Below are 24,816 nucleotides of genomic sequence, written 5' to 3'. Positions count from 1 at the left end.
ACTACGGGTTTTCAGACACATTGACTTTATCGTTGTGGGATTACTTTGGGGCTCTAAAGTACCCAGGGTATCCCTGGCGATATTGAAGTTACCAGTTACAATGGGAAAATTTACTTGTTGTTGCAAAAGGTTTTTCTGATGTGCTTGTTAATCTATCTGTAATGCCGCGTACACCCGACTGGACTTTACGGCATACTTGGTCCGGCGGGCCGGAGTCCGCCGGACAATTCGATCGTGTGTGGGCTTCAGCTGACTTTTTTTTCCCAAAAGTTTGATGGACCTAGAAATGAAACATGTTTCAAATCTTTCCGACGGACTCGAGTCCGGTCGAAAAGTCCGCTCGTCTGTATGCTAGTCCGACGGACAAAAACCGACGATAGGACAGCTATTGGCTACTGGCTATGAACTTCCTTGTTTTAGTCCGGTCATACGTCATCACGTACGTATCTGTCGGACTTTGGATGATCGTGTGTAGGCAAGTCCGTTCATTCGGAAAGTCCATCAGAAAGTCCGACGAAAAGTCTGCCAGACCTAGTCCGGCGAAAAGTCCGCCCGTGTGTACGCGGCATAAGGCATCTCTGTCTTTATATTTTCAAACAATAAATGACGGTTGATTGTTAAGAACATCATACTAGATGCTATATTCTCTGATATGAACCAAAATCCATTGCTGATTATACTCATTTTCAATATGTATCACTGCGGATATTCTAGTGCATCCATATTTTGACACACATTATCATTATTATATTGTAGTGATTATCATTATTATAATACAAGTTTGGATCGGATGTATTTACATCTCTGCTTTCTGCCATCTATCCCTGCCCGGCGCACGGGGGCCCTCCCTCCTCACTTCCATTGTGGGGGGCGGGCCTCTTTTTTGCATCGCGTGCCCGGCTGACCCAGGTTTTCCCTGGGTACTCTCTGGGTGTTTGCAATGTTGTTGCGTCGGTGAGCTTCATCTGCATGACGCCCCTCCAGTGGGTGGGCGCCGTGCAGATCCTGCCCTGGAGGTCTTTTTGGACATCCTTTCATGACTCATTGTAGATTGAACTATTTACTTTTCTTTTATTATGGATGGTTGCTATGGAGATGTCTGAGGGAGTGTCCTGATCTTGCATGGCTTACCATCCTGTAATGCGCAGCCTCCTCTCCTCCCTTTTCCCTTCCCCCTTTTTCCCCCGAAGCGTCACTTTCGGCTTCAATCCAGGTCGTGGAAAGGTGACGTCAACCACATGCGCGCAATGACGCAGCTCATGTGTGAGACATACCTTGCTGACACCAGACGTTTGCATGCACGGCGCAGGCACCATGCGGCCTTTAAAGTCCGCTCTAGCGGCTCTGGGTGGTGCACTGATGCCTGATCAAAGGAACAACGCCCTCGCCACACTGAACCACTCTAAAAGTAAGCACAAATACTAATTAAGCCTATGTACATGTATTATTTATTTAATTTTTTATTTCATCTTTTTTCCCCTGAGCTATTTGGGATTGCATTTTCAGTATGGCATTTAAGGGCAGGATGAGAAGTCTTCTTTCTTCCTCCTCTTTTGGGCTTATATAAAAAGGTTCCCCTCCATATTAAATTATTTCGCAGGTGTATATTACCTCTAAGGATGCTTCCATATCAAGAGGGTTTTTAAATACTGGGAGAGGGGAGGTCTACTCATTTTTGGGTGATTTCTTCTTTTTCATTTTTTTACGTAACCCCACTTTATTGAGCATTGTTTACAATTTGAGCTATTTTACCAGCCCCTTAGGGTCCCTTTCGGTTTTGCTGTGGTCGTCCTGTTGTGGGACCTTTGTGTGGGCTTCTCTAGGCACGGACAGGGCCCATCATCTTTTTGATGGATATTCGGCGGCAGAGGTCTATTCTAAATCCTTAAAGAAAATATACTTTTGTATATACACTGCTATATTACATACATCTTTAAACATTAATTCTGGTATGTATATTGGATGCCCTCCGTATGCTGCAATGGTCATATTGAATGAAATGCCTATGGTAAATCTGTTTTTGCCTGTTTTTCAGAATACATCCATCTTTCTCCTATAAAATGAATCTGAAGAAGGGACTATGAAACATGTTAGGTTTATGGAGAAAATAGGATTCTGTTTGGAATGTATAGAAAACAAAATATATGCAAATTGTGATGTATACCAATGTTATGTACAGATCATCATCATGTTTTTAGTACCATGCTTTTTTTTTAAGCAATTTTTCAAAATAAATGTTTTTATAATAATATTGTGACTTTTCGTCTTTAAAGTCCCTCTGTACCGGGGGGTAAAAGTGTTCCCTCTCTGTGAGGGTTCCTTCCATAAAAATAATTCAGGATGTTGGCAACAATTTTGAGAATTTAATTTTTTCTCTTCGTGGTTCATTACTTTATTCACAATGGGAGGGCCTTCCTGATCTCCGCTCCTATTTTATGGCCTCGCAATTAGCCTTTGTGCACTGGCGACTTTTTCCGCAGAGGCCTAATGCCACTACATTGTTGGAGGCAGAAGTTGCTACCTCTCAAGAAACCCTGCAGAATATGCTCTATAGGAAGGAGATTGGGATCAGTTATGGCACTGCCTGGGAAGGTATTTCACTTGTGCTCCCAATGGCAGAAGGATACACCTTTGTGGCTGTCTCCGAATAGCCCTTTATGGTGTAATAGATCTTTGGGGGAGTTTTTAAAACTACCTGATGGACAAAAGACCTGGGCACAATATGGTATTAAGTACTTACACCAAATCTGCCAGAATGATCATTTATGCACTTTCGCCCAATTGAGAGAACAATTTGACATACCCAAAACTTGGCTTTTTCGATATACGCAGTTGAGACATGCAACGAAAGCCCAATTTTGGGGGGGATACAATTCTGGTCCAGAACATAGATTGACCCAGATCCTTCTAAGCGAATCTCTAGATATTATGGGGCAGTGGGTCCAGGTGTAAAGATGTTAACGGCTAGGACCAAGGCGCAGTGGGAGATGATTGCCCTGGAGTTGTTGGAGGAATTATGGCAGGAGGTTCTGGACACATATTTGGTGTTGGTTATCTCCTCTACGGACAAAATGATTCAGTTTCGATATCTTCATCAACAGTATTATACTCCAGTTAGACTCTACCGAATGCAAAGAAAGGAAACTGCTGTATGTATGGAGGAGGAAGGCACTTTCCTAAACATGGTGTGGGAGTGCAAAAAAGGTGAAACCACTGTGGTCACAGGTGACTGAATTTATTTCTGATAAGTCTGCTTTGCCTAAGATCTGTTCCCCCCTACGTTGCCTCCTCGGGGTCTTTGATCAGGAGGAGATTAATGCATGTACTAAATTGTTCCTTAGGATTCTATACTTTGGGGTGAGGAAACTCATTGGGAGACAATGGATTCATGATCAACAATGCATGATGAACAATTTATGAAGAGCCACACAACACTAGATAGTAAGGACTGTTTGTTTTTTTTTGTCAGAGGATGAAGGGAGGATAGGAGACATTCTCCTCTTACTGTGGAAGGGCATGGATTCTCATGTATTCTTGCAAAAAACATCGAATGCAGACATATGGGGGGGGGGGGGGGGGGTGTTTTTCTCTTATCTGGTTGGGGTGTGCAGAGAGGGCGTTCACCCTCTGAGGGATGGGACGCCTGGTCTGTCGTCTCTCCCAGGGAGAGTGACGGGTGGAGGGCTATGGTGTTAAAATAAAAAAAAAAAAAAAAAAAAATGCACATATACTACAAAAGTAGAATATGGTCGGAGACCCACATGGCGTTTGAAGGGTAGATGGCTATCTGCACTGGTGGTGTAATGGGTATGTGATTTCTGCTTTGTAATTGATGATGTATCTACGGTGATGTATGCTTTCTTCTGTTATGCGCACAATAAATTTTTTTTTTTTTTTTTTTAAAGAACTAGCCGAGGGTCACTTCAAAGCCACTCAATTTTGGGGAAAACTTTGCAAATGTTCAGCAAGCCTTATAGCACCAAAATGCAGCTCGAAAAGTTAAACGCTGCTGCATTTACAGTGTGTGTGTGTGTGTGTGTGTGTGTGTGTGTGTGTGTGTGTGTGTGTGTGTGTGTAATAAAATGCACACTGCAACAATTGCAACCCAAATATCGACATTTCTGTCTTAGCCATTTGCTGCAAATTCCACACAATTACCTAAATTTACATATTGTATAATTTAACAAGATTGAAGCTGGCCATACATGGATTGAAACTTGACTGAATTTAGATCCGCATGTACCACTTTTCTGTTCAACAGAAGCTGATCGTTAGACCAACTTCTGTTAAAGGGGTCCTGTAGGAAAACCAGCATTCGATAATATAATATTCGATAACAATAGTTGCAGCGCTGATAAGTGTATTCTGACAGCGGAGGAGTCAGTCAGAATTCAAAGACACAGCAGGGAAGATCCACCTCAAATATGTGGCTGCTGGCTGAACGAAAAAAAAAAAAAAAAAAAAAAAAGGGAAGGAAGAAGAACGGGGGGGGGGGGGGGCTTGGGGGGTTGGAGGCGGCAAAGTTAATACAATCCCCAGGATTCCAAATGATCTTAAAATATCCCACATTACTAAGCACATTAATACCATCAAGTTATATAAACCAAATTTAATCTGCGCATACCAAAATTAGGTTTTCCCCTCTCAAAACACCCAGATCAAGTCAATAGCATACGCACAGAGATTTTGTAGATACCAAAGCCTTTAAAAAAGAAAATTTGCACAAGTCGATCATTTACAACAAATTTATTTAAACCATGAGGCTTTATTTCTGGCTGGATTCAGATTTAGATGTGGAGGCTCTCAGTGATGAAAGTCTACGCCTCTTGGCAATCTGCTCCTGGCGCTTCTCCTTTGCTTCCTAAAGGGAGGACAAAAATGAAATACATAAATTGGCATTCAGTACTCAGCTGAGGCCTGCTAGAAAATTGAATGGCTAGTACAACACCAAGCTAAACATGGGATAGACTCCTTGACCAATATTACTATACAGGATTTACATAGCGCCAGTGTATGTAGCAAAGCTCCCTCCAGTACCTCCGCTCCAACACTCAGCCGTCACTCTCACCACTCCAGAGCAGTGGTTAGCCATCCGATCCCTCCATCCCCCTGCAAGGGTATCATCGCCGCACCAGTGCCTTCGTCATAACACCTTTCCTTCTAGCAACGCCGCCTTCCGCATCATGTGCAACTTCAAGTACACAGCAGACACCCTCCACAGGCTAAGAAACACGGCCGCAACTTTACCGACCACCACGCAAAAAAGATTAAAAAAAAAGAACAATTACTAAGGACCAACCCACAATCAACCATCAAAGGCAGGGAGACACCGATCCAACCACAACAACTAGCATGCGCCCTGATCAACACCAGATCTGCAGTCAAGCACAGGCTGGAAATCCGCGATTTCATCATCGAAAACAACATAGACTGCCTCTTCATTACAGAAAGCTGGCTAACTTCCGACTGCAACACCATCCTAACTGAATTGGTGCCCAAGAACTACAGTATCCTATCTGAGCATAGAATAGGAAAAAAAGGAGGAGGTCTAGCAGTGATTTTCAAATCGCACCTGGGGTTCACCAAACCAAACTTACAGAACTCAGTGCCTTTCATGGAAACACTCTCACTGCATCTTCAAACAACACCTCAAGACACCATTCACATACTACTATGCTACAGACCACCAGGACCAAAGACCAATCTCCTCACGCCGCTCACTGAATTCTTCTCAATGCACACCATGAAAACCAAAAACCTTATGGTACTTGGGGATTTCAATCTGTGGGCAAACTCTGCCCAAGACCCTATTGCAACCGCCTGCGTTAACCAAATGGAAGAACTTGGCCTGCAACAACTGATAAATGCTCCTACGCACGGTTCAGGACACACTTTAGATCTCATCTTCAAACAGAATATGGACATTGACGTATTCGACAACACTCCACTACCATGGACGGACCACCATGCTATCAAATTTAAAATCACCACTAACACCATCCTCCGGAAACAGAAACGGGCAACAGCAACACACTGGAATAGATCTCAGAAGAAACTACACTCTGAACTCTTCAAAACTACATTGTCGAGCAAAATTCTTCTGCTAAACCCAAACCTCTCAACGGAACAAACACTCAACTCCCTAAACAATGTTTTACTACAAACAGCAGACTCCGTGGCGCCAAAACGCAGAACACCCGTCCGCAAAAAAAACTCGAGTTGGTTTAATGGCACTCTCACCCTACTCAAGCAAGAACGCAGAAGAGCTGAGAGAACTTGGAGAAGAAATCCCACCAAGGAAAACCATGCTAACTACAAAGCACTCACGGTGAAATACCACAAGGCAATCTTCAAAGCCAAAAAAGAACATTTTGCAGACACCATCTCATCCGCCTTAAACCGCCCACGGGAACTTTTCAAAATAGTTGCTCAATCAATGAACCCGACCTGCCTAGAGCCCCCTGCAAACGATACTCAAGAATTCTGCAATGAGTTATCAGATTTCTTCATCGACAAAATCGACAACATTCGGAAAGCAATTCATCAGAAAATAACAACCAACCTCACCCAACCAATGCAAAAAGAGCATATCGACACGAACATCACTCAACCACCGAAGTTCTTTTTGTCCCCAATCACTACGGACACGACTAAAAACATCATCGGAAGCCTTCGCGACAGCACATCACCGAACGACATCATCCCCACCAAATTGTTCAAAGAATGTTCCGACATCCTGGCCCCCACCCTAACACAACTCATAAATCAATCATTCAAAGAAGGGACTGTGCCAACCTCCCTCAAGCAAGGCATCGTCAAACCCCTGCTAAAGAAACCTAATCTCGACCCTAAAGACCCTAACTGCCGCAGACCAATAACAAGCCTCAACACCATCTCCAAGATTATAGAGAAAGCAGTAGTACAGCAGCTACAACACCACCTGGAGACACACCACCTCCTGGACCCTCTGCAATCAGGCTTCCGCCCAGGCCATGGCACAGAAACAGCACTTCTCAAAATATGGGACGACGCCCTCGAAGCAGCAGATGACGGAGAACCGAGTCTCCTGGTACTGTTAGACCTTAGCGCAGCATTCGATACAGTGGACCACAATACTTTACTTGTCCGCCTCTCAGAAGTTGCAGGAGCCACAGATTCTGCCCTAAAATGGTTTACATCCTTCTTAGAGAATCGCTCTCAGACAGTGAAACTAGGAACATTCACCTCGGAATCTCGGGCAGTCTCCTGTGGAGTCCCTCAGGGCTCACCCTTGTCACCAGTGCTATTTAACATCTACATCCGCCCGCTTCTCAATATCATCAGGAAAACGGACCTCTGCTTCCACTCATACGCAGACGACACCCAACTCTACCTTCGCATTAACGGACAAAAAGATCATCATCAGCAACTACAGAAATGCCTCACTTTAATCAATGACTGGATGACCACTAACTCCCTCAAACTCAACGGATCAAAAACAGAACTTCTTCTCCTGCAAGCCAACAAAAATTCCAAAATTAAGACTCCGTGGACACCACCCTCCATCCTCGGACAGACCATCTCCCCCAGCACCAAAGTCAAGAGTCTCGGAGTCTTCTTTGACTCAGGAATGACAATGGATGCACAAATAGGATCGGTGGTGAGCGGATCCCACCACCTCCTCCGCCTGCTTCGCAGACTCATCCCCTTCATCCCAGAAGAGGACAAAGCGGCAGTCGTGGGAACAATCATCAATTCCCGACTCGACTACGCAAATTCCCTCTACGTAGGTCTACCCCAATATCAGCTTGCGCGCTTGCAACTCATCCAAAATACGGCGGCAAGACTGTTAACAGGAAAAAAGCCCTGGGAATCCATCTCCCCATCCCTAAAAAGCCTACATTGGCTAACTGTGAAGAATCGGATCATATTCAAGACCCTCTGCCTCACCCATAAATGCATACAAGGAAACGCTCCGCAATATCTCCGGGAAAAAATAAAACACTACACACCGAATCGCAGTCTTCGATCAGCTAACCAAAACCTCCTCATCATTCCCAAATACCGCTACAAAGCAAAGGGAGAACGTAGATTTGCAGTCCAAGGACCTCGACTATGGAATGCTCTCCCAACCAACCTCCGCATGGAAGAAAACCACCAGGCCTTCAGGAAAAAACTAAAGACCTTCCTTTTCTAGAAGCTGGCTACAGAGAATACATCTAGCGCCTTGAGGCGATTCAGTTCGCAATTGCAGCGCTTTACAAATCATTCATTCATTCATTCAAAGCCATAATGGGAAAACCAAGTTGATTTTTAGCAATTGGAGAGCAAAAACATGACTTGGTTAGACAGCTGAATTATGACTCGTGGAAACAATGCACACTTTACAAAGACCCTGGAGATTTAATATAATATTTAAAATAATAATAATTTGGTTTCACAGAAACAGTGGAATTATTGAACGTACCTTTGTTCTCTTAGCAAGGAGCTTGGCATACTCTGATGCTTCCTCCTTATTCTTCTGAGTGCGCTGCTTTTTCAGGGCAATACGTCTGCGCTTGTGTTGAAGAACTCTAGGTGTTACAAGACGCTGGATCTTGGGGGCCTTAGTCCTGGCCTTCTTCCCTAGGGACAATGAAAGTTATAATTAATAGCTGCCACGTAGAGCACTTTGTTCATTGCAAACAAGTTTTTGCTATTCAACATTTGTTGATATTTTGAGGGGGGGTGGGGGGGAAGAAAAAAGTGTTTGTCATACTTTGCTCAGGGGGCCTGTCCTCAAAAGATTTTCCCATGTTTAATCACCTGAAGGTACCAGCCTATAACCCAGACTTCTAGGAATAGCCAGCCTATGTCCTGTATGATTAAGAACTGTATACACAAGCATGCAGTCACAAAACATGAAGACATGAAGCAGTTTGATAAATCTAAGATCCCTTTCACACTGGGGTGCTTTGCAGGTGCTACAGCGCAAAAAGAAAAAAAAAAAAAAAAGAAAAAAAAAAAAGCCTGCAAAGCATACTGCTCTGTCTCCAATGTGAAAGTCCCGAGGGCTTTCACACTGGAGCGGTGCCCTAGCAGGACGGGAAAAAAAAAGTCCTGCTAGCAGCATCTTTGGAGTGGTGTGTATACCGCTCCTTCACCATTCCTGCCCATTGAAATCAATGGGGCACCGCGGCTATACCGCCAGCAAATAACCCTTTCTCGGCCGCTAGCGGGGGTAAACCCCCCCCAGCGGCCAAATACCGCCGACGCACCTCCCGCCCCAGTGTGAAAGGGGCCTAAGAGCATCATTTGTAAAAGACATGGAAAAAAGCAAATGGGATAGAATGGAGCTGTTGCAAACAATGCTCACATACACGGTTTTATCTTCTCTGGTAGTAGAAAAGTAGATCGCTCAGTCACTTTTAGCTTTTTTTTTTTTAACAAATCCCTTTGCAGTGTGTTTTTGGGTAAAAAAAAAAAAAAAAAAAAAAAAAAAAAAAAAAAAAAAAAAAATTCTATAGATAAATTTTCTTAATGCCAATAATCAGCTACTTCAGAGTCCCCAGAAGTAGACTTCTAAAAGACTCAAACTCCATAGGTATAAAAACTGAAATCTCTAAAGGAGCAGCATCACAGAGTAAAAAGGAGGTTCTTCAGTATTAAATTATAAAAAAAAAAAAAAAAAAGTCAGCTACAAATACTGGATCAGCAGATTTAAAAAAACTGGCTCCTCACTTTTTCAGCTGGCTCCTAGATTCTATGCAAAATTTGTCAAGCTCTGCTTTAGGGGACCACGTGTACAATCCATCCTTTCACTGCTAAGCAGCAAGGTCAGATAGTTCCCTTTCCTGATAATGCTGTTAGAAAGACAAATGATTTGTGAGACTGTGCTGGTCCCTGCAGTATATTTATAATATGGCTTACCTATAGGTACTGTAAATATCGCCTAAACGTGCACCGTTTGAGATATTTACTGTACATGCAACATCACCAGCGCATGCGATTAGAAGGAATGGCCACCCGGGCCATTCCTTTAGAGCAGGGGAGGCAACCTCTGATGATACATGGAAAAATATATACATCTATACCAAAAGCAGGCATAGAAAAAGATGCCACATATAGAGCCACAGAGATAGTGTCTAAAGAGTACAACTCAGGTGTAAAAAAAAAAAAAAAAAAAAAAAAAAAAAAAAAAAAAAAAATTTATATAAAAATTTATTAAATGCTAGATAAGATATTCAAATATACAAAAACCATGAAAAAATCTCCACTGTGCACCATCTGACGACAACATTGTCAGTGAACAAATAAAACAAGATATAAGAACGTCTGCACTACACATGCATCATAATATGGATCATAAGAAGCACTGGTAAATCACTAGGTAGTATAATAGCAAGCACTGTGGGGCCAGGCAATCCAGATGGAAGAGGGAGGCAGATGACTACACTTGACGAAATCCAGCACATCAAAAATTCATGAAAAAAAAATAAAATCAGATAATCCAACAGTCAAGATAATCAGTCTAAAATGCTGGGGACAAACGGCAAGAAGAAAATGGAGGAGCTGGATACAAGCTGGTAAAGTTCTACCTCAAAAATACTGATCAGAATGGATCCGGAGAACAGGAAATAAACAGGCATCGTATCAATCGGACATAAGTCAACCCAATTTTCAGCAGGGAGCACAATTGGAAATACATGTACCTATAATGTGATCTGCCGTATCCGGTTATGAGGGTAGATGCTCTGCAGACAGACGTGACTGATCTGTCATTTCATTTTCTGTTATCCATTAGGCTGAAAAGATCAAACCGTGTCCAGGCAGCTGAGAGATCACTCTATTATCCTGCTATTACCTGTGGGATTCATTGCGGCATACACCGCATCAGACTTAGTCCCGTCCCCCAGAGTGTATAGGGAGTGACTTAATAACTGCACGCAGCTTAAATAGGCGTGTGGATAGCCGTTGGATACAATAGCCTGAATGGCCATGCCCTGCACTCTCGTGCCAAAGATAGTTCGTGCCATGAATCCCAGATGGTGATGCAGCAGTGCATGGAGCGTCAGACGTTCAAAAGGAGGGTGTGATAACGCGTTTCACAGGGAAAACCCCTGCTTCTTCAGGACTCAACCTCGGCCCCCTCCAGCTGTGGTGAAACTACAAGTCCCATGAGTAGGGGTGCAACGGATCGTCAACGATCCCTGATCCAAACGGGTTAACCTGTTCGGATCAGCACACCACACGATCCACAAAGCGCTCCGCTGCCTAGGCCTTAGGAAAGGCTGCGGCTTCGGCCTAGCTCGGGCCATCTTGGTACACCCTGCGGCGGCCTAGGTGAGCAGCGCGCTGACGTCATCACACGCCTCAACTGAAAGCAAGCAGACAATCGTAGAGGAGATGTAGATATTACAGTAGGGGTGAGATGTGGATATTAGTGGGGGAGAGGAAGTGTTGTCTTTTTTTTGCTGATCCGATCAACGATCCGAACTGAGTTTTTTTGATCCGTTGCACCCTTACCCATGAGACATGGCAAGACCCTGACAATTACAGGCATGACGGGATTTGTAGTTTCACTACAGCTGGATTGCTGAGGTTGCCTACCCTTGCTTTAGAGTCCTGTGCCACAAACGGCAGCCCCCCGCGTGCATGACGTTATCGCAGCTCTGGCCAGTCACACAGCTGAAGTCTGCGGACCCGGAAGGAAGACAAGGTGAAGATGGAAGCGCCTGCAGCAGTGACAGCTCGACGCTGGAAAGAATGCGATGCATACTAGCACATTACCTTTCAGATTAGAAGAAAAAAAAAAACCCACACACCACCCAGCTGAATAGTGATGGCTAGACTGATTCAGAGCAACTACCAATCTGCGGTTGTCAGTAGCAAAAAGGGGGGGGGGGGGGAGACGACCCCCACAGCTACAGCATCATGGTCAGCCAAGGCTCATTTGTGCACCTGGGGGAGCTCAAACTGGCCATATAGTCAGATAAAAAAAAAAAAAAAAAAAAAAAAAAAAAGCCTGGAGTAAGGAGCTTGCATGCTCCGCATACACATCGGTGATGTCACGTCCGCCTCCCGTGCTGTGACCAAAAGCCTGTAGTCCCCCGGCAGGGAACATCCCTACAGTGTCTTTCCACCACCATAAACGGAAGCATACAAGCCAGACGCCCAGTAGCAAAGGACAGATGAGCTTTACATTCTTATTGTTTTTGTGAATTGCTTGATTTTAGCGCAATACAGTGACTTAACCACTACACTTGGATGGCACTTGTGTGTTCTCTTTTTGTTATTCATAAAACAGTTATGCTTCTACCTCTACAACAAGCTTCCCGAACTTTTTTTTTTTTTTTTTTTATATGAACTTTAAATGACTGATTTTATGGGCTTTTTATGTTGGGCAGACACCCTGTGGTTCTGCCATCCTTGTTTACCACCCCCCCCACCTTTCAACAGAAGAGCTACTGTAGCTCAAATTGCTGAAAAAGTTATACGCTGGTTCTGATAGAAAGGTGTAAGAACGTGCATCCCAGGTTGCTGCATAGCAGAGCTGTCAGGGTGCCCCTGCTAACCTGTCTCCACAACCAAAAAAAAAAAAAAAAAAAAAAAAAAAAAAGTGTCTACAATGGGCACCTCAGAGGATCAGGAAGGTAAGACTACTTTTCCAGCCCCCTAGACAGAGCATTTAACCCCGATTTTGACAGGTACTTCCTGTCCCACTTCCTCCTTCCTTCACTTGGCCGCCTAGGCGGCAACTCCTCTACCCCTAGGTGGCCCCTCCCTCTCCGCAATCTTCTGGGACACGTCCCAGAAGACTGCCTGGCCATTAGAAGAGCGCAGCGCGACTCATGCCCAGCTGTGAAGCCGCAAGCATTTACAGCTGGGTGCCCACAGTAGTAACGACGGTGCTGTGGAGGGGGAGAGGTGCGAGGCTTCGGTCGGGCAGCCGCATTGCTGGACTGTGGGACAAGTGTGTTTATTAAAAAAAAGTCAGCAGCTACACTTTTTGTAGCTGCTGATTTTTTAATAAAAACTTTACAGAAACAGTGGAACTCCGCTTTAAAACTGCACGTGCAGTAATTGCAAAGAAGAAAAAAAAAAAAAAACACAAACACACAACCATCATTGCTTCCAGTTTCATTGCAGACAGAGAAGATCAGAGCACGGATGTACCGAATTTTTTTTTTTTTTGGTGCCGAAACGGATACCAAAAACTAAAACTGACCGATACCGAAAATGATTTTTTTAAAAATATTTTCATACAGGAGATGGTCAGAGACTGGGGACGTGGTACAGGAGATCAATGCACCCTCACCAGTTTCCTTTAAATGCAGCCTGCCTGTGCCTCAACAGTGCCCAGCAGCCTACCAGTGCCCATCATGCAGCCTGCCTTAGTATGTCAGACAGAATCAGGACAGTGTTAGCAAGGCAAAGCCAAGAACAGTGCCCTATCTATGGAGGAAAGCTGTCAGCACACCACATTAAGGAGCAGCTTGTCAGTATGATCAGCGGGAGGAGCATTATCAGTGTGCAGCACCGCGGGGGTTAAGAGTGCAGGACTTGTTGTTTGACATGCTGTTAGAAACAGTGAGCCCGCTCGCTTCACCGTTTCTCGCTGTTCATCTTTAAAGGTTTGCATTTTTTTGTTACTAAAAGCAATCCTTGTACTCATTTTTGTGCTTTTCTTAATCCATGAAACTCAGTCGACAGTTCATGTCATCTCCACTATCACCTGAACTCACTATTAAAGTTGAGTTCTCCAATGACAAGTCATAAGTGCTGCAGGTTGCATCTGTATGCCCCTCAACTAAAAAATTTCACCAGTGCAGAGTTGCTCAAATGCTACAGAAATCATTAGTAATAACCTAGAGGACATCCACAGAAGGAACCTCTGAAATGGAGCGGAAAATAAATGGATTGGGTAAGCATTGAGGGGGCTGCACACTAAAGTTTTTTTTACTTTCATGCATTAGAAGACATGAAGGTTAAAAAACCTTCACCCTTTACAACCACTTTAAGTAGAGCTGCACGATTCTGGCCAAAATGAGACTCACGATTTTTTTGCTTAGAATAAAAAGGATCACGTTTCTCTCAAGATTCTCGCGGTGTAAAATCTCACACATTATTATTAAAAATTGGGCTAACTTTGGTTTTTTTTTTTTTTGTTTTTTTTTTTTTTTAAATTTAAGTGTGATTTTTTTCCCCCCAAAAAATTGCATTTGAATGACTGCTGCGCAAATACAGCAGCGAGATATTAAAATATTGCAACAACCACCATTTTAGTCTCTAGGGATAGAGAGAATATAAAATATATATATATATATTATATATATATATATACACACACACACACACACACACACACACACACACGTTTAAACACTAAACCTTTTTCTGACATTTGTTGGTTTCAAGTTAAAATCTTTTTCCAGCAAAAAAACAAGTAATTTTGATCTAAACGACAAATTGTTACAATGTTTATACTTAAGTTCCACTGCTAAAGAATGTTGTGATTCTTGGCAGACTGTTTTTTTTCCCATCCCCCACCCCCCCCCCCTTTTTTTGACGGCTGTCAGGAAATACTTAGTCAAGACTGCAAGGGGGAAAAAAAAAAAAAAAAATATATCACGATAACAATTCTTAACGATTAATCGTGCAGCTCTAACTTTAAGGATATTTGGTCTCAAATGCCCTACCGCTCCTTCGTCTCAATGCCAACATCATTTGGCCAGCAGAGAAATGGTGTATATAATACCATTATTTAGCAGGCTATTAACATACCTTCCTTAGCAAGAGGCTTTCTAACCACATATTGGCGCACATCATCTTCTTTGGACAGGTTGAAGAGCTTGCGGATTCTGCTTGCCCTTTTAGGACCCAAACGACGTGGAACAGTGTTGTCTGTGAGGCCAGGGATGTCCTTCTCTCCTACAAAGTAACAACCAGTATAATCAAACCAAATGTATCCTGTAAGTGTTAATCTTGTAATACTTGACATACTGGCAGGTTGGCAGAGAACAATGCCTGTGGATAAACATGTTACTCACCTTTCCTGACAATCACCAAGTTCAACACACTTAAGTTGGCATCTACAATACAGCCACGCACAGACTTGCGTTTGCGCTCGCCAGTCCTCCTGGGGCGGTAACAGGAGTGACCCTTACTCAATAGCAGACGAACACGGCCGTGGGTGAGAACTCCCTGTTTCATGGGGAAACCTTGCTTATCGTTGCCTCCACTGATGCGCACAACATATCCCTATAACAAAAAACAAAAAGGTTAAATTATCATTCTGCAATGTAAATCAGTTAGACAATGCACAGTTTGTGTGATGAACGCATACATAAATACAAATACTAAACTTATTAGGCATTACACAAAACCTGCAAAGCTGAAAAAACAATTCCTTACCTTCCATTCCTCACCCAAAGGATCAGCTGAAACTTCTGTGGCCATGCGTTTCTCATAAAAAGTACGCAGCTTGCGTTCATCGTCAACTTCAATCAGCTTCTGGCAGCCAGTGGCTGGGAAAGAGATATTAAGCTAAAAAAACAAAAACAAAGACTTAGTAAGGCCAAGATGGGGGAAAAAAAAAAAAAAAAAAAATCACAGCTACAGAATTTTCCTTGCACTAGGTTTACAAAAACTCACTCTGAGAAGTCTCACAAATGTTAACATGTTCATTTAAACACCAGTTTTAATATCTATGAAGCTACAGCTTTTGTTAAAATAGTACTGGTGACCCTTTGGGGCAACACAGTGGCTTAGCGATTAGCACTTCTGCCTTGCAGCACTGGGGTCTTCTTGGTGTGAATCCAGACTACCTGCATGGAGTTTGCATGCTCTCCCTGTGCTAGCATGGGTTTCCTCCCACACTCCAAAGACACGCTGGTAGATTAACCTCTTAAAGACTATCCATTCTGCAGCAGGGCAGCTCTATTGCGCAAAACTACATACCTGTACGTCGTTTCATGCAATAGATACTGTGGGCGCGTGAGTGGTTCCGGCAGACTATGTCCGCCAGCCACCAATGATTGCTACACAGGAGGCAGAACGGGGATCTGCCAAGGTAAACGAGGCGGATCCCTGTTCTGACAGGAGACAACACTGAGATTGCTGTTCCTTAACAATAGGAACAGCAGATCTCTGTGTTGTCTCATTTTTTAGCACTGATCACTAATGGCACTGGTCCCCAAAAAGTGTCACCTGGGGTCAGATTTGTCCGCCGCAATATCGCAGTCCTGAGGGAAAAAAAAAAAAAAAAAAAAAATTCCATAAATAAATAAAATTTTGTAGACGCGATAACTTTCACAAACCAATATACGCTTATTGCGGGGTTTTTTAAACCAAAAATATGTAGAATACATATCAGCCTAAACTGATGAATAAACGTGTATCATTTAGGGGGAAAAAAAAGACAATTTTATTTGGGTACAATGTCGCACGACCGCAAAATTGTTAGTGAAAGTGTTGTCGTGCCACATTGCAAAAAAATGGCCTGGTCATTAAAAGGGGAAAATCCTTAACCACGGGTTGCAGAAAAGAAAAATTGATAATTTCCCCCCAATAACAGTCAGTGTTGATGACGGAATCCCTCATGCAGAGCCATTGTGTTCGGCTGACAGGTGCAGAAGCTATCCCAGCTGGGAAAACACTGACTATTGCTAGCAGCTATAGCCGCTGGCAATAAAGCACACAAAAAATCCAGCAAGGCTGGTTGTATCTAAGTTGGTTACATTCAGCCTGCCCATACATGGTTCGAATCTCGGTCGGTCCCTGCTGAGCCAGCTGAAATTGGAACAGTCTATGGCTAACTATAACCACTGACAGGTAAAGTGAACATTGATTATTTCATTACAGTGGCATCTGAAAGTGAGTGGGATATATTAGACATTAAGTGAACATGATGGCATTAAAAATCAATGTGTTGAAAGCAGAAAAAAAAAAAAAAAAAGTGTACAAGTGTAAGGATTTGAGTGACTGACAAGGGCCAAATTAGAATGGCTAGACCCGTGTCCACAGCCACAAGTTACCTACAATGGGTGTGGAACTGAACCACAGAGCAATGGAAGGACATCTAGTCTAATGAATCCCATTTTCTTTTACATCTTGTGGGTGGCTGGGTGTGTGCATGTTGCTTACATAGGGAAGAGATGGCACCAAAATGCAATATGGCAAGAAGGCAAGCTGAGCGATGCTTTGGACAACCTTGGGTCCTGTCATTCATGTTGATGCTACTTGACACATAGAACCTACCTAAACATTATTGCTGGCCAAGTGCACCCCTTCATGGAAACAGTATTCCCTGATAGCAATGGCCTCTTTCAGCAGGAAAATGCACCCTGACACATTGCAAACGTGGTTCAAAAATGGTTTGAAGAACACGAGTGTGAGGAGTTGACTTGACCTCCAAATTTGCCAGATCTTAATCCAATCAGGCATCTATGGCAGGGATAAGCAATTAGCGGACCTCCAGCTGTTGCAGAACTACAAGTCCCATGAGGCATAGCAAGACTCTGACAGCCACAGCCGTGACACCCAGAGCCATGATGGGACTTGTAGTTTTGCAACAGCTGGAGGTCCACTAATTGCATATCCCTGATCTATGGGATGTGCTGGAAAAACAAGTCCAATCAATAGAGGCCCTACCTCTCAACTTACAGGACCAAAACAATCTGCTACTAATGGCTTGGAGACAGATACCACAAAATCTAGTGGCATGCATGCCTTGACATGCTAGGGCTGTTTTGGTATCAAAAGGGGAAACCTTCTCAATATCAGGTGGTCATAAATGGTACGGCTAATCAGCGTATGTACCTGTAGTAAACTCCTACCATTAAAGAGGAACTTCACCCAAAAGGGAAAGTTCTGCTAGCTTCAACCTACCCAGCCCCCTGCACCCACTTCGTTCAGATGCAACTGGTTTGAGCCAAAGTTTGCCCCCCCCCCCCCCCCAGCCTTCTGGTCTGGGAAGACTGCAGGACCACACAGGTTTCCATTACTTAAGTTGCACCCAAAGAATCAGCACAGGTGAGGCCCCTGGTCAGGTAAGTGTCCTTATAGTAAAAAAAAAAAAGTCGGGAGGGGGGGCTCCTCTAAGATCCCTGTTCATCCATTTCATGGTATAAAAGTGACAATGTTTTGTCCCTGTTTGCTCCTGTGTTGTCATCCAATGGAAGCTACGAGCAGCAGTTCTGTTAGCCAGGCTTGGTCCACTGTCGGTACCATCAGTAGGCCCACCAGAATACCATGCAGCGAGTAACAAAGCGCAGCAAAGGTTATTTAAAGATGAAAATTTTATTTAATACATGGTAACTGTTCATGATACCCAGTGCTTCAAACATTATCCAGTTAAGAGTTTACGTCTAAAGTAAACATGGGAGGTTATTCCCAATAGGAAGCCTTTGATGTGTGGCTCCCAGAGACAGCAAGGTAGGCAGGCTGTGCACAGGCAGTATACAGGGAGAGAGGAATGAATGGCACTCAGAAGTCTCCTGCACTGACATAGCCCTGTGAGAGACCAATATACAGCGTGTTCCGGACACACATTCACTTTCCAGCACAGCCCAGAGCCCTCACACTGTACACGCTGGCAGGACGTGTACATAGCCCACATCACCGCCATGTTTCCTTCTAACTTCTGCCGTCTCCGGTCCCCACACAATCCGCTGCCATCCGACATCTGAACAGTCACCGAGTCGCCCCAGCAGCCAACCGCTGCCTTCCATACACTCAGCCGTGCAGTGCCCGCACTATATCACCCACGACAAAGCGGCACAAGCCAACTTTTCAGCCCCTCGCTTCCAGGCTCACCTTCATGTCTGCACAGCCTATCTCAGGTCCCCCGCCGGAAAGAGGCCGAACTTCCGTGCAGCGAGCTCACATAGGGAAGGGGAGAGCGGTCTACGTGACGTCACCCGAGAACGAGGAGCCCGGGCGTACGCGCCCTCTACTGGATGGAGGCTCTCGCCTTTTATTTGTAGCTAACATGGTATTTTTTTTGGCAACAGTTATCCTGGAACGTATACTTATTGAAAGAACCACACTAATTCAAGAGATCAAGGCACCCACATCCCAAGTTAGAACATATTTTAGGGAAGTACTGGAAAGGGGAATTTTAATGATGCCACAAGTATAGACAAAATATATTTTTCATTAAAAGATGTATTTATTTAGATCCAAATTTTAAAAAGCATACCTCCCAACATTTTGAGATGGGAATGAGGGACACCTACTGGCAAAGGTATGTAGGCATAGCACACGCCCCCTGCCACACCCTCTTAAAAGAGAATTAACCGAGAAAAAGGTTCATTAAATCCACAAGTGCTTTTTTTTACCACTACTATTCTTTTATATTGGTTTTTAAAATTTACAAATGCAGCAATTTAGAATTTGGATGAAAGGTTTAGCACTGGGAAAGACTTTTTGAAAGATGAAAAGTGCATTTTATATACAACTATATAGATCAGACCAAAATGAGGGACGAATGAGGAGGAAAGAGGGACAGAGGGACATTGCTCCAAATCAGGGACAGTCCCTCGAAATCAGGGACAGTTGGGAGCTATGAAAAAGAGTGAACAATGTTAACTCTCAAAAATAAAGAAAAACATAAAATTATCACCACATGGTAAGGAACAATAATATAAGGCTATATGTAACTGTTTCAATGCCTGTTTGGCTCTACGTGTTTCGCTATATTCCTTCTTCAGGAGCTGTAAGGCATATATTGGCTACAAGGGGACAGAAAAAAGAAATATAGGATATCAAACATGAACAACAATTTAATACAAAATCATAATATACAGGTGAATATCACAACATACAATATGTAGACAGGAAGCAAAAAACAAAAACAAGAAAACACACATAAAATGTGGCATATAAAGAGCCCTACTCAAATGGTTTATGGTTATATGGATCTCACCGAAGGATGTGTGCACTGGCAATGAAACGTACCCATCATGTTCTATAATAAATACATTTATTAAAGTCGTGTTATTCAGGTAAGAGAGGCAGATATATTTTATTTCTAGCTAACATGGTATTTTTTTTTTTTTGGCAAAAGAATGACCGACACACTTTTGGGTGCCATTATTTGTTAATGCAGTGATATGCACGGACCAAGGCTGTGGTGGACATTTTCCAAAGTACAGACCTTAGCGAAGGACAACAAGGTACATTTTTGCACATCTAGAGAGTGACATTTTTGCCCATTCTTCTTTGAAAAATAACTCAAGCTCTGTCAGATTGGATGGAGAGCGGAGAGTGTCCGTGAACAGCAATTGTTTTGCCACAGATTTGGAATTGGATTTAGGTCTGGACTTTGACTGGGTCATTCTAACACATGAATATGCTTTGATCTAATTCCATTGCAGCTCTGGCTGTATATTTAGGGTCATTGTCCTTCTGGAAGGTGAACCCCCACACCAGTCTCAAGTCTTTTGCAGACTAACAGGATTTCTTCTAAGATTGGCCTGTGTTTGGCTCCATCTATATTCCCACCAACCTTGTCCCTGCTGAAGAAAAACATCCCCACAACATGATGCTGCCACCACCATGTTTCACGGTGGGGATGATGTGTTCAGGGTGATGTGCAGTGTTCATTTTCTTGCCATACAAAGCGTTTTGCTTTTATGCCATAAAGTTTAATTTTGGTCTCATCTGACCAGAGCACCTTCTTCCACATGTTTGCTGTGTCCCCCACATGGCTTCTCGCCAACTGCAAACTGGACTTCTTATGGCTTTCTTTCAACAATGGCTTTCTTCTTGCCACTCTTCCATAAAGGCCAGATTTGTGGAGTGCACAACTAATAGTTGTCTTGTGGACATATTCTCCCACCTGAGCTGTGGATCTCTGCAGCTCCTTCAGAGTTATTATGGGCCTCTTGGCTGCTCCTCTTATTAATGCTCTCCTTGCCCGGCCTGTCAGTTTAGGTGGACGGCCATGTCTTGGTAGGTTTTCAGTTGTGCCATACTCTTTCCATTTTCGGATGATGGATTGAACAGTGTTCCGTGAGATGTTCAAAGCTTGGGATATTTTTTTTATAACCTAACCCTGCTTTAAACTTCTCCACAACTTTATCCCTGACCTGTTTGATGTGTTCCTTGGCCTTCATGATGCTGTTTGTTCACTAAGGTTCTCTAACAAACCTCTGAGGGGTTCACAGAACAGCTGTATTTATACTGAGATTAAATTACATACAGATGGATTCTATTTACTAATTAGGTGACCTCTGAAAGCAATTGGTTCCACTAGATTTTAGTTAGGGGTATCAGAGTAAAGGGGGCTGAATACAAATGCACGCCACACTTTTTAGATATTTATTTGTAAAAAATTGAAAACCATTTAGCATTTTCCTTCTACTTCACAAATATGTGCCACTTTGTGTTGGTCTATCCCATGAAATCCCAATAAAATACATTTATGTTTTTGGTTGTAACATGACAAAATGTGGAAAATTTCAAGGGGTATGAATACTTTTTTTAAGGCACTTTAAGACAAAATGGTCTTATCCTTTTTTGCTCCGTTTCCTTGACTTAAACCAACCCACCCTCCCTTTCCACTGATGCATACTTACCTCAATCCAGCTGCCGTGTCTTCTGATATTTGTTTACATACAGCTCTTCTATGGGGCTATAACAGTGTTTCTCAACTCCAGTCCTCAAGGCGCCCCAACAGGTAACGTTTTCAGGCTTACCATTATTTTGCACAGGTGATTCTATCAGTTTCACTGCCTTAGTAATTACCACACCTGTTTCATCTGAGGGAAATCCTGAAAACATGACCTGTTGGGGCGCCTTGAGGACTGGAGTTGAGAAACACTGGGTTATAATTCCACAGCACTGCCAGGTCAATGAGGCTTGCAGCACTGAAAGTAAACAAACACTGAAGACAGCAGCAACTTGGTCAAGATAAGTACTGTATGTATCTGTGCAGGTGGAGGGTGGGTTAGGTTAGGTCAGGGAAAAGGGGAAAAAGGATAAGTGTCCTATAGTGCACTTATCCTTGAAAGTGTATGTAAACCTTTTTTCTTTAGTTTTGGATAGAGTAGAGCAGTGGTCATCAACCCTGTCCTCAGGGCCCACTAACAGGCCGTGTTTTATGTATTACCTTGGGGAGATGCAGATTAGAATACTGCAATCACTGAGCAGCAAATGATATCACCTGTGATGTATTTCAGTTATCTTGCAAACCTGGCCTGTTAGTGGGCCCTGAGGACAGGGTTGATGACCACTGGAGTAGAGATTGGAACCTTATCTATCCTCTGCCAGGTTTTTATCACTGTGTGTGTCCCCACTAGGGTCTGCACCAGAAAGAAGGTAAGGGTAAATCTTCTAGTTGATACACCTGTTCTAGGGACAGCTGTCTAAGGAGAGAATTCTCTCACTTTGTGGAGACTTCCTCTCATTTCTCATTGCATCTCCCAGACAGGAAGTAAAGTAAAATCTCATCAAAAGGATACAGAGAGCAAAGAGGCTATACATACAATTTATTTAAGTATCATATGTCCATTCTGTTCTGAAACCATGTATAATATAATCAGCATCTGCCTTAGAGCATAGGCTATAAAGAAGGGGTTCTTGTTCACCTCTAAGAAAGGCCTTAAAGGGAATTTATAGTAGAGATAATGACTAAGTGCTACCATTTGCGCGAATAGCATCTACCTTTTTGTCCCCTGCTCCATGTGTCAACCACTTGTCAGCTTCAATAAAATGATTTTTGGATGTGCAGCCATCCGGAATCATTTCCTTATATTACACAGCATGCGAGCTGGGCTAGCACCTGACTAGTGTGTGCGGGGATTAACTAGAGGCTAACTCACCTGGAGAGGCTTTTCATGTTTTAGGGAATTTATAGTACTTTTATACTTATTATATTAATTTTCAATAATTATGATTAGGACTAGAAAATACACATTTTTAAAAATATGTTTTATCTTAGGTAAATATGAAATATTCCATATAAATATTATTATGGGCAGCACAGTGGTGTAGTGGATTGCACTTTCACCTAGCAGTAAGCAGGGTCACTGGTTTGAATCCCAACCACGACACTACCTGCCTGGAGTTTGCATGTTTTCCCTGTGCCTGCGTGGGTTTCCTCCGGGTACTCCGGTTTCCTCCCACACTTCAAGGCATGATGATAGGTTAATTGGGTCTTGCCTAAATTGTCCCTAGTATGTATGAATGTGAGTTAGGGACCTTATGCCCTGTACACACGATAGGATTTTCCGATGGAAAATGTGTGATAGGACCTTGTTGTCGGAAATTCCGACCGTTCGTAGGCTCCATCACACATTTTCCATAGGAATTTCTGACACACAAAGCTTGAGAGCTTGCTATAAAATTTTCCGACAACAAAATCCGTTGTCGAAAATTCCGATCGTGTGTACACAAATCCAACGCACAAAGTGCCACGCATGCTCAGAATAAATTAAGAGACGAAAGCTATTGGCTACTGCCCTGTTTATAGTCCCGACGTACGTGTTTTATGTCACCGCGTTCAGAACGATCAGATTTTCCGACAACTTTGTGTGACCGTGTGTGTGCAAGACAAGTTTGAGCCAACATCCGTCGGAAAAAATCCTAGGATTTTGTTGTCGGAATGTCCGATCAATGTCCGACCATGTGTACAGGTCATTAGAGTGTAAGCTCCGTGAGGGTAGGGACTGATGTGAATGTACAATGTATATGTGCTGCGTAAATTGACGGCGCTATATAAGTACCTGAAATAAATAAAAAAATGTATTATAGCATTTTATTCAGCCAGCAGGTGGAGCTCTAAATGCTTTCTTACAAGCTGCACAGTTTCTCCTGGCCACAGGGTGGTAAAAAGCCTGTTGTTTTCAGATATAGACTCAAGTTGAGTCTGCTGGATGATTGATTAGAGCAGCCTTTTTCAACCAGGGAGCCCAGCCTTGAGACTTCTTCGGGAGTGCCTTGAAAAAATGCCTAACAATTGATCAAAAATGTTATGCAAGCCAGCATGCGGATCAAGCCTGCCTTTCAGTTACACAAAGCCACAGGTTTTCATTATGCACCATTACCACTTTCTAGGTACTGGCATCCTAACAACCAATGATGTCATCAGTTGATAAGAAGGATGTCTTTCACCTCCACAGCATCCCTGTTTGATCCTCTTCTGCCTCTCGGCCTCAGCACTGGGGTCTTATTAGCTGACTGATGCAGAGAAATTGAAGGAGAAGAGAAAAATTGGAATAGTCAGTACCAGTGTGCAAACGTGTATTTTCTTTGGAAGAAAAAAAAATCACCTCTAACATTGGGTGTCCTACATGTTTGGATGTTGCTGCATTATGCCAAACCATTAGAATCGTTTTTTACATATTAGAATGGCGTGCCTCGAGACTGTCCATAATTTTAAAGGGTGCCTTAAGATTGTTGTAGCGGTGCCCCCGTAGGAGCCGCTGAGTGTAGTGGCCCACCTGTCACCCTGTCCAGCCCGGCATTCACTTCTCAGTCACCTTAAGACAATGAACAGTCCATGTGCTTGTTTTTGTTTATTTTGTTGAGGGAATTAAACTTAGATGGGGTGAGGGAAATATGGGATGCCCGGTGAATTGTATAGCAGTCAATTGGTGGATTATATATCAATCAATTGGGACAACTATGTACACTTCTCTGTACACGGTACTACTTCAGTCTCCTCCAGAACTTTCCTTGCTTGCAGACAATTCCTCTTCCTTCCTCCTGCACAACTCTTGAGGAGCCATTTTGTCTGCTGGCACGCCCTTCCTGGCAGTTACCATTTGAGCATAAATAAACCACAATTCTGTTATTGTGAATGCTTGTACAGGATGTACATAACTAAAGGGTTGTTTAGAGTCCAGCAGAACT

At 43.2% G+C, this 24,816-nt stretch overlaps 1 protein-coding gene across 1 annotated transcript; it reads right to left on the bottom strand.

Annotated features, from left to right (window-relative positions):
• Positions 1–4,731: 4,731 nt before the first annotated feature.
• Positions 4,732–18,927, bottom strand: RPS6 (ribosomal protein S6). Its single transcript, XM_073636506.1, has 6 exons — positions 18,775–18,927; positions 15,373–15,504; positions 15,009–15,219; positions 14,743–14,889; positions 8,447–8,604; positions 4,732–4,861 (listed from the first exon to the last, which is right to left on the bottom strand). Exons 1-6 carry the CDS (start codon positions 18,778–18,780, stop codon positions 4,766–4,768), a joined length of 750 nt encoding a protein of 249 aa, XP_073492607.1. The 5' UTR covers positions 18,781–18,927; the 3' UTR covers positions 4,732–4,765.
• Between the last annotated feature and the right edge of the window lie 5,889 nt (positions 18,928–24,816).

This window comes from Aquarana catesbeiana, linkage group LG01 (assembly GCF_042186555.1).
Source record: "Aquarana catesbeiana isolate 2022-GZ linkage group LG01, ASM4218655v1, whole genome shotgun sequence".
Classification (NCBI taxonomy): domain Eukaryota; kingdom Metazoa; phylum Chordata; class Amphibia; order Anura; family Ranidae; genus Aquarana; species Aquarana catesbeiana.
Note: the sequence above shows the minus strand (reverse complement) of the source record. Positions and strands in the feature narration are given on the sequence as shown.

Excerpts from the sequence above, each read along its gene's own strand:
- RPS6 (XM_073636506.1), bottom strand. Across the intron at positions 14,890-15,008 it reads CTTGGTGATTGTCAGGAAAG|GAGAGAAGGACATCCCTGGC; the intron begins GTGAGTAACATG and ends GTTACTTTGTAG. Across the intron at positions 8,605-14,742 it reads AAAGCCTCTTGCTAAGGAAG|GGAAGAAGGCCAGGACTAAG; the intron begins GTATGTTAATAG and ends CATTGTCCCTAG.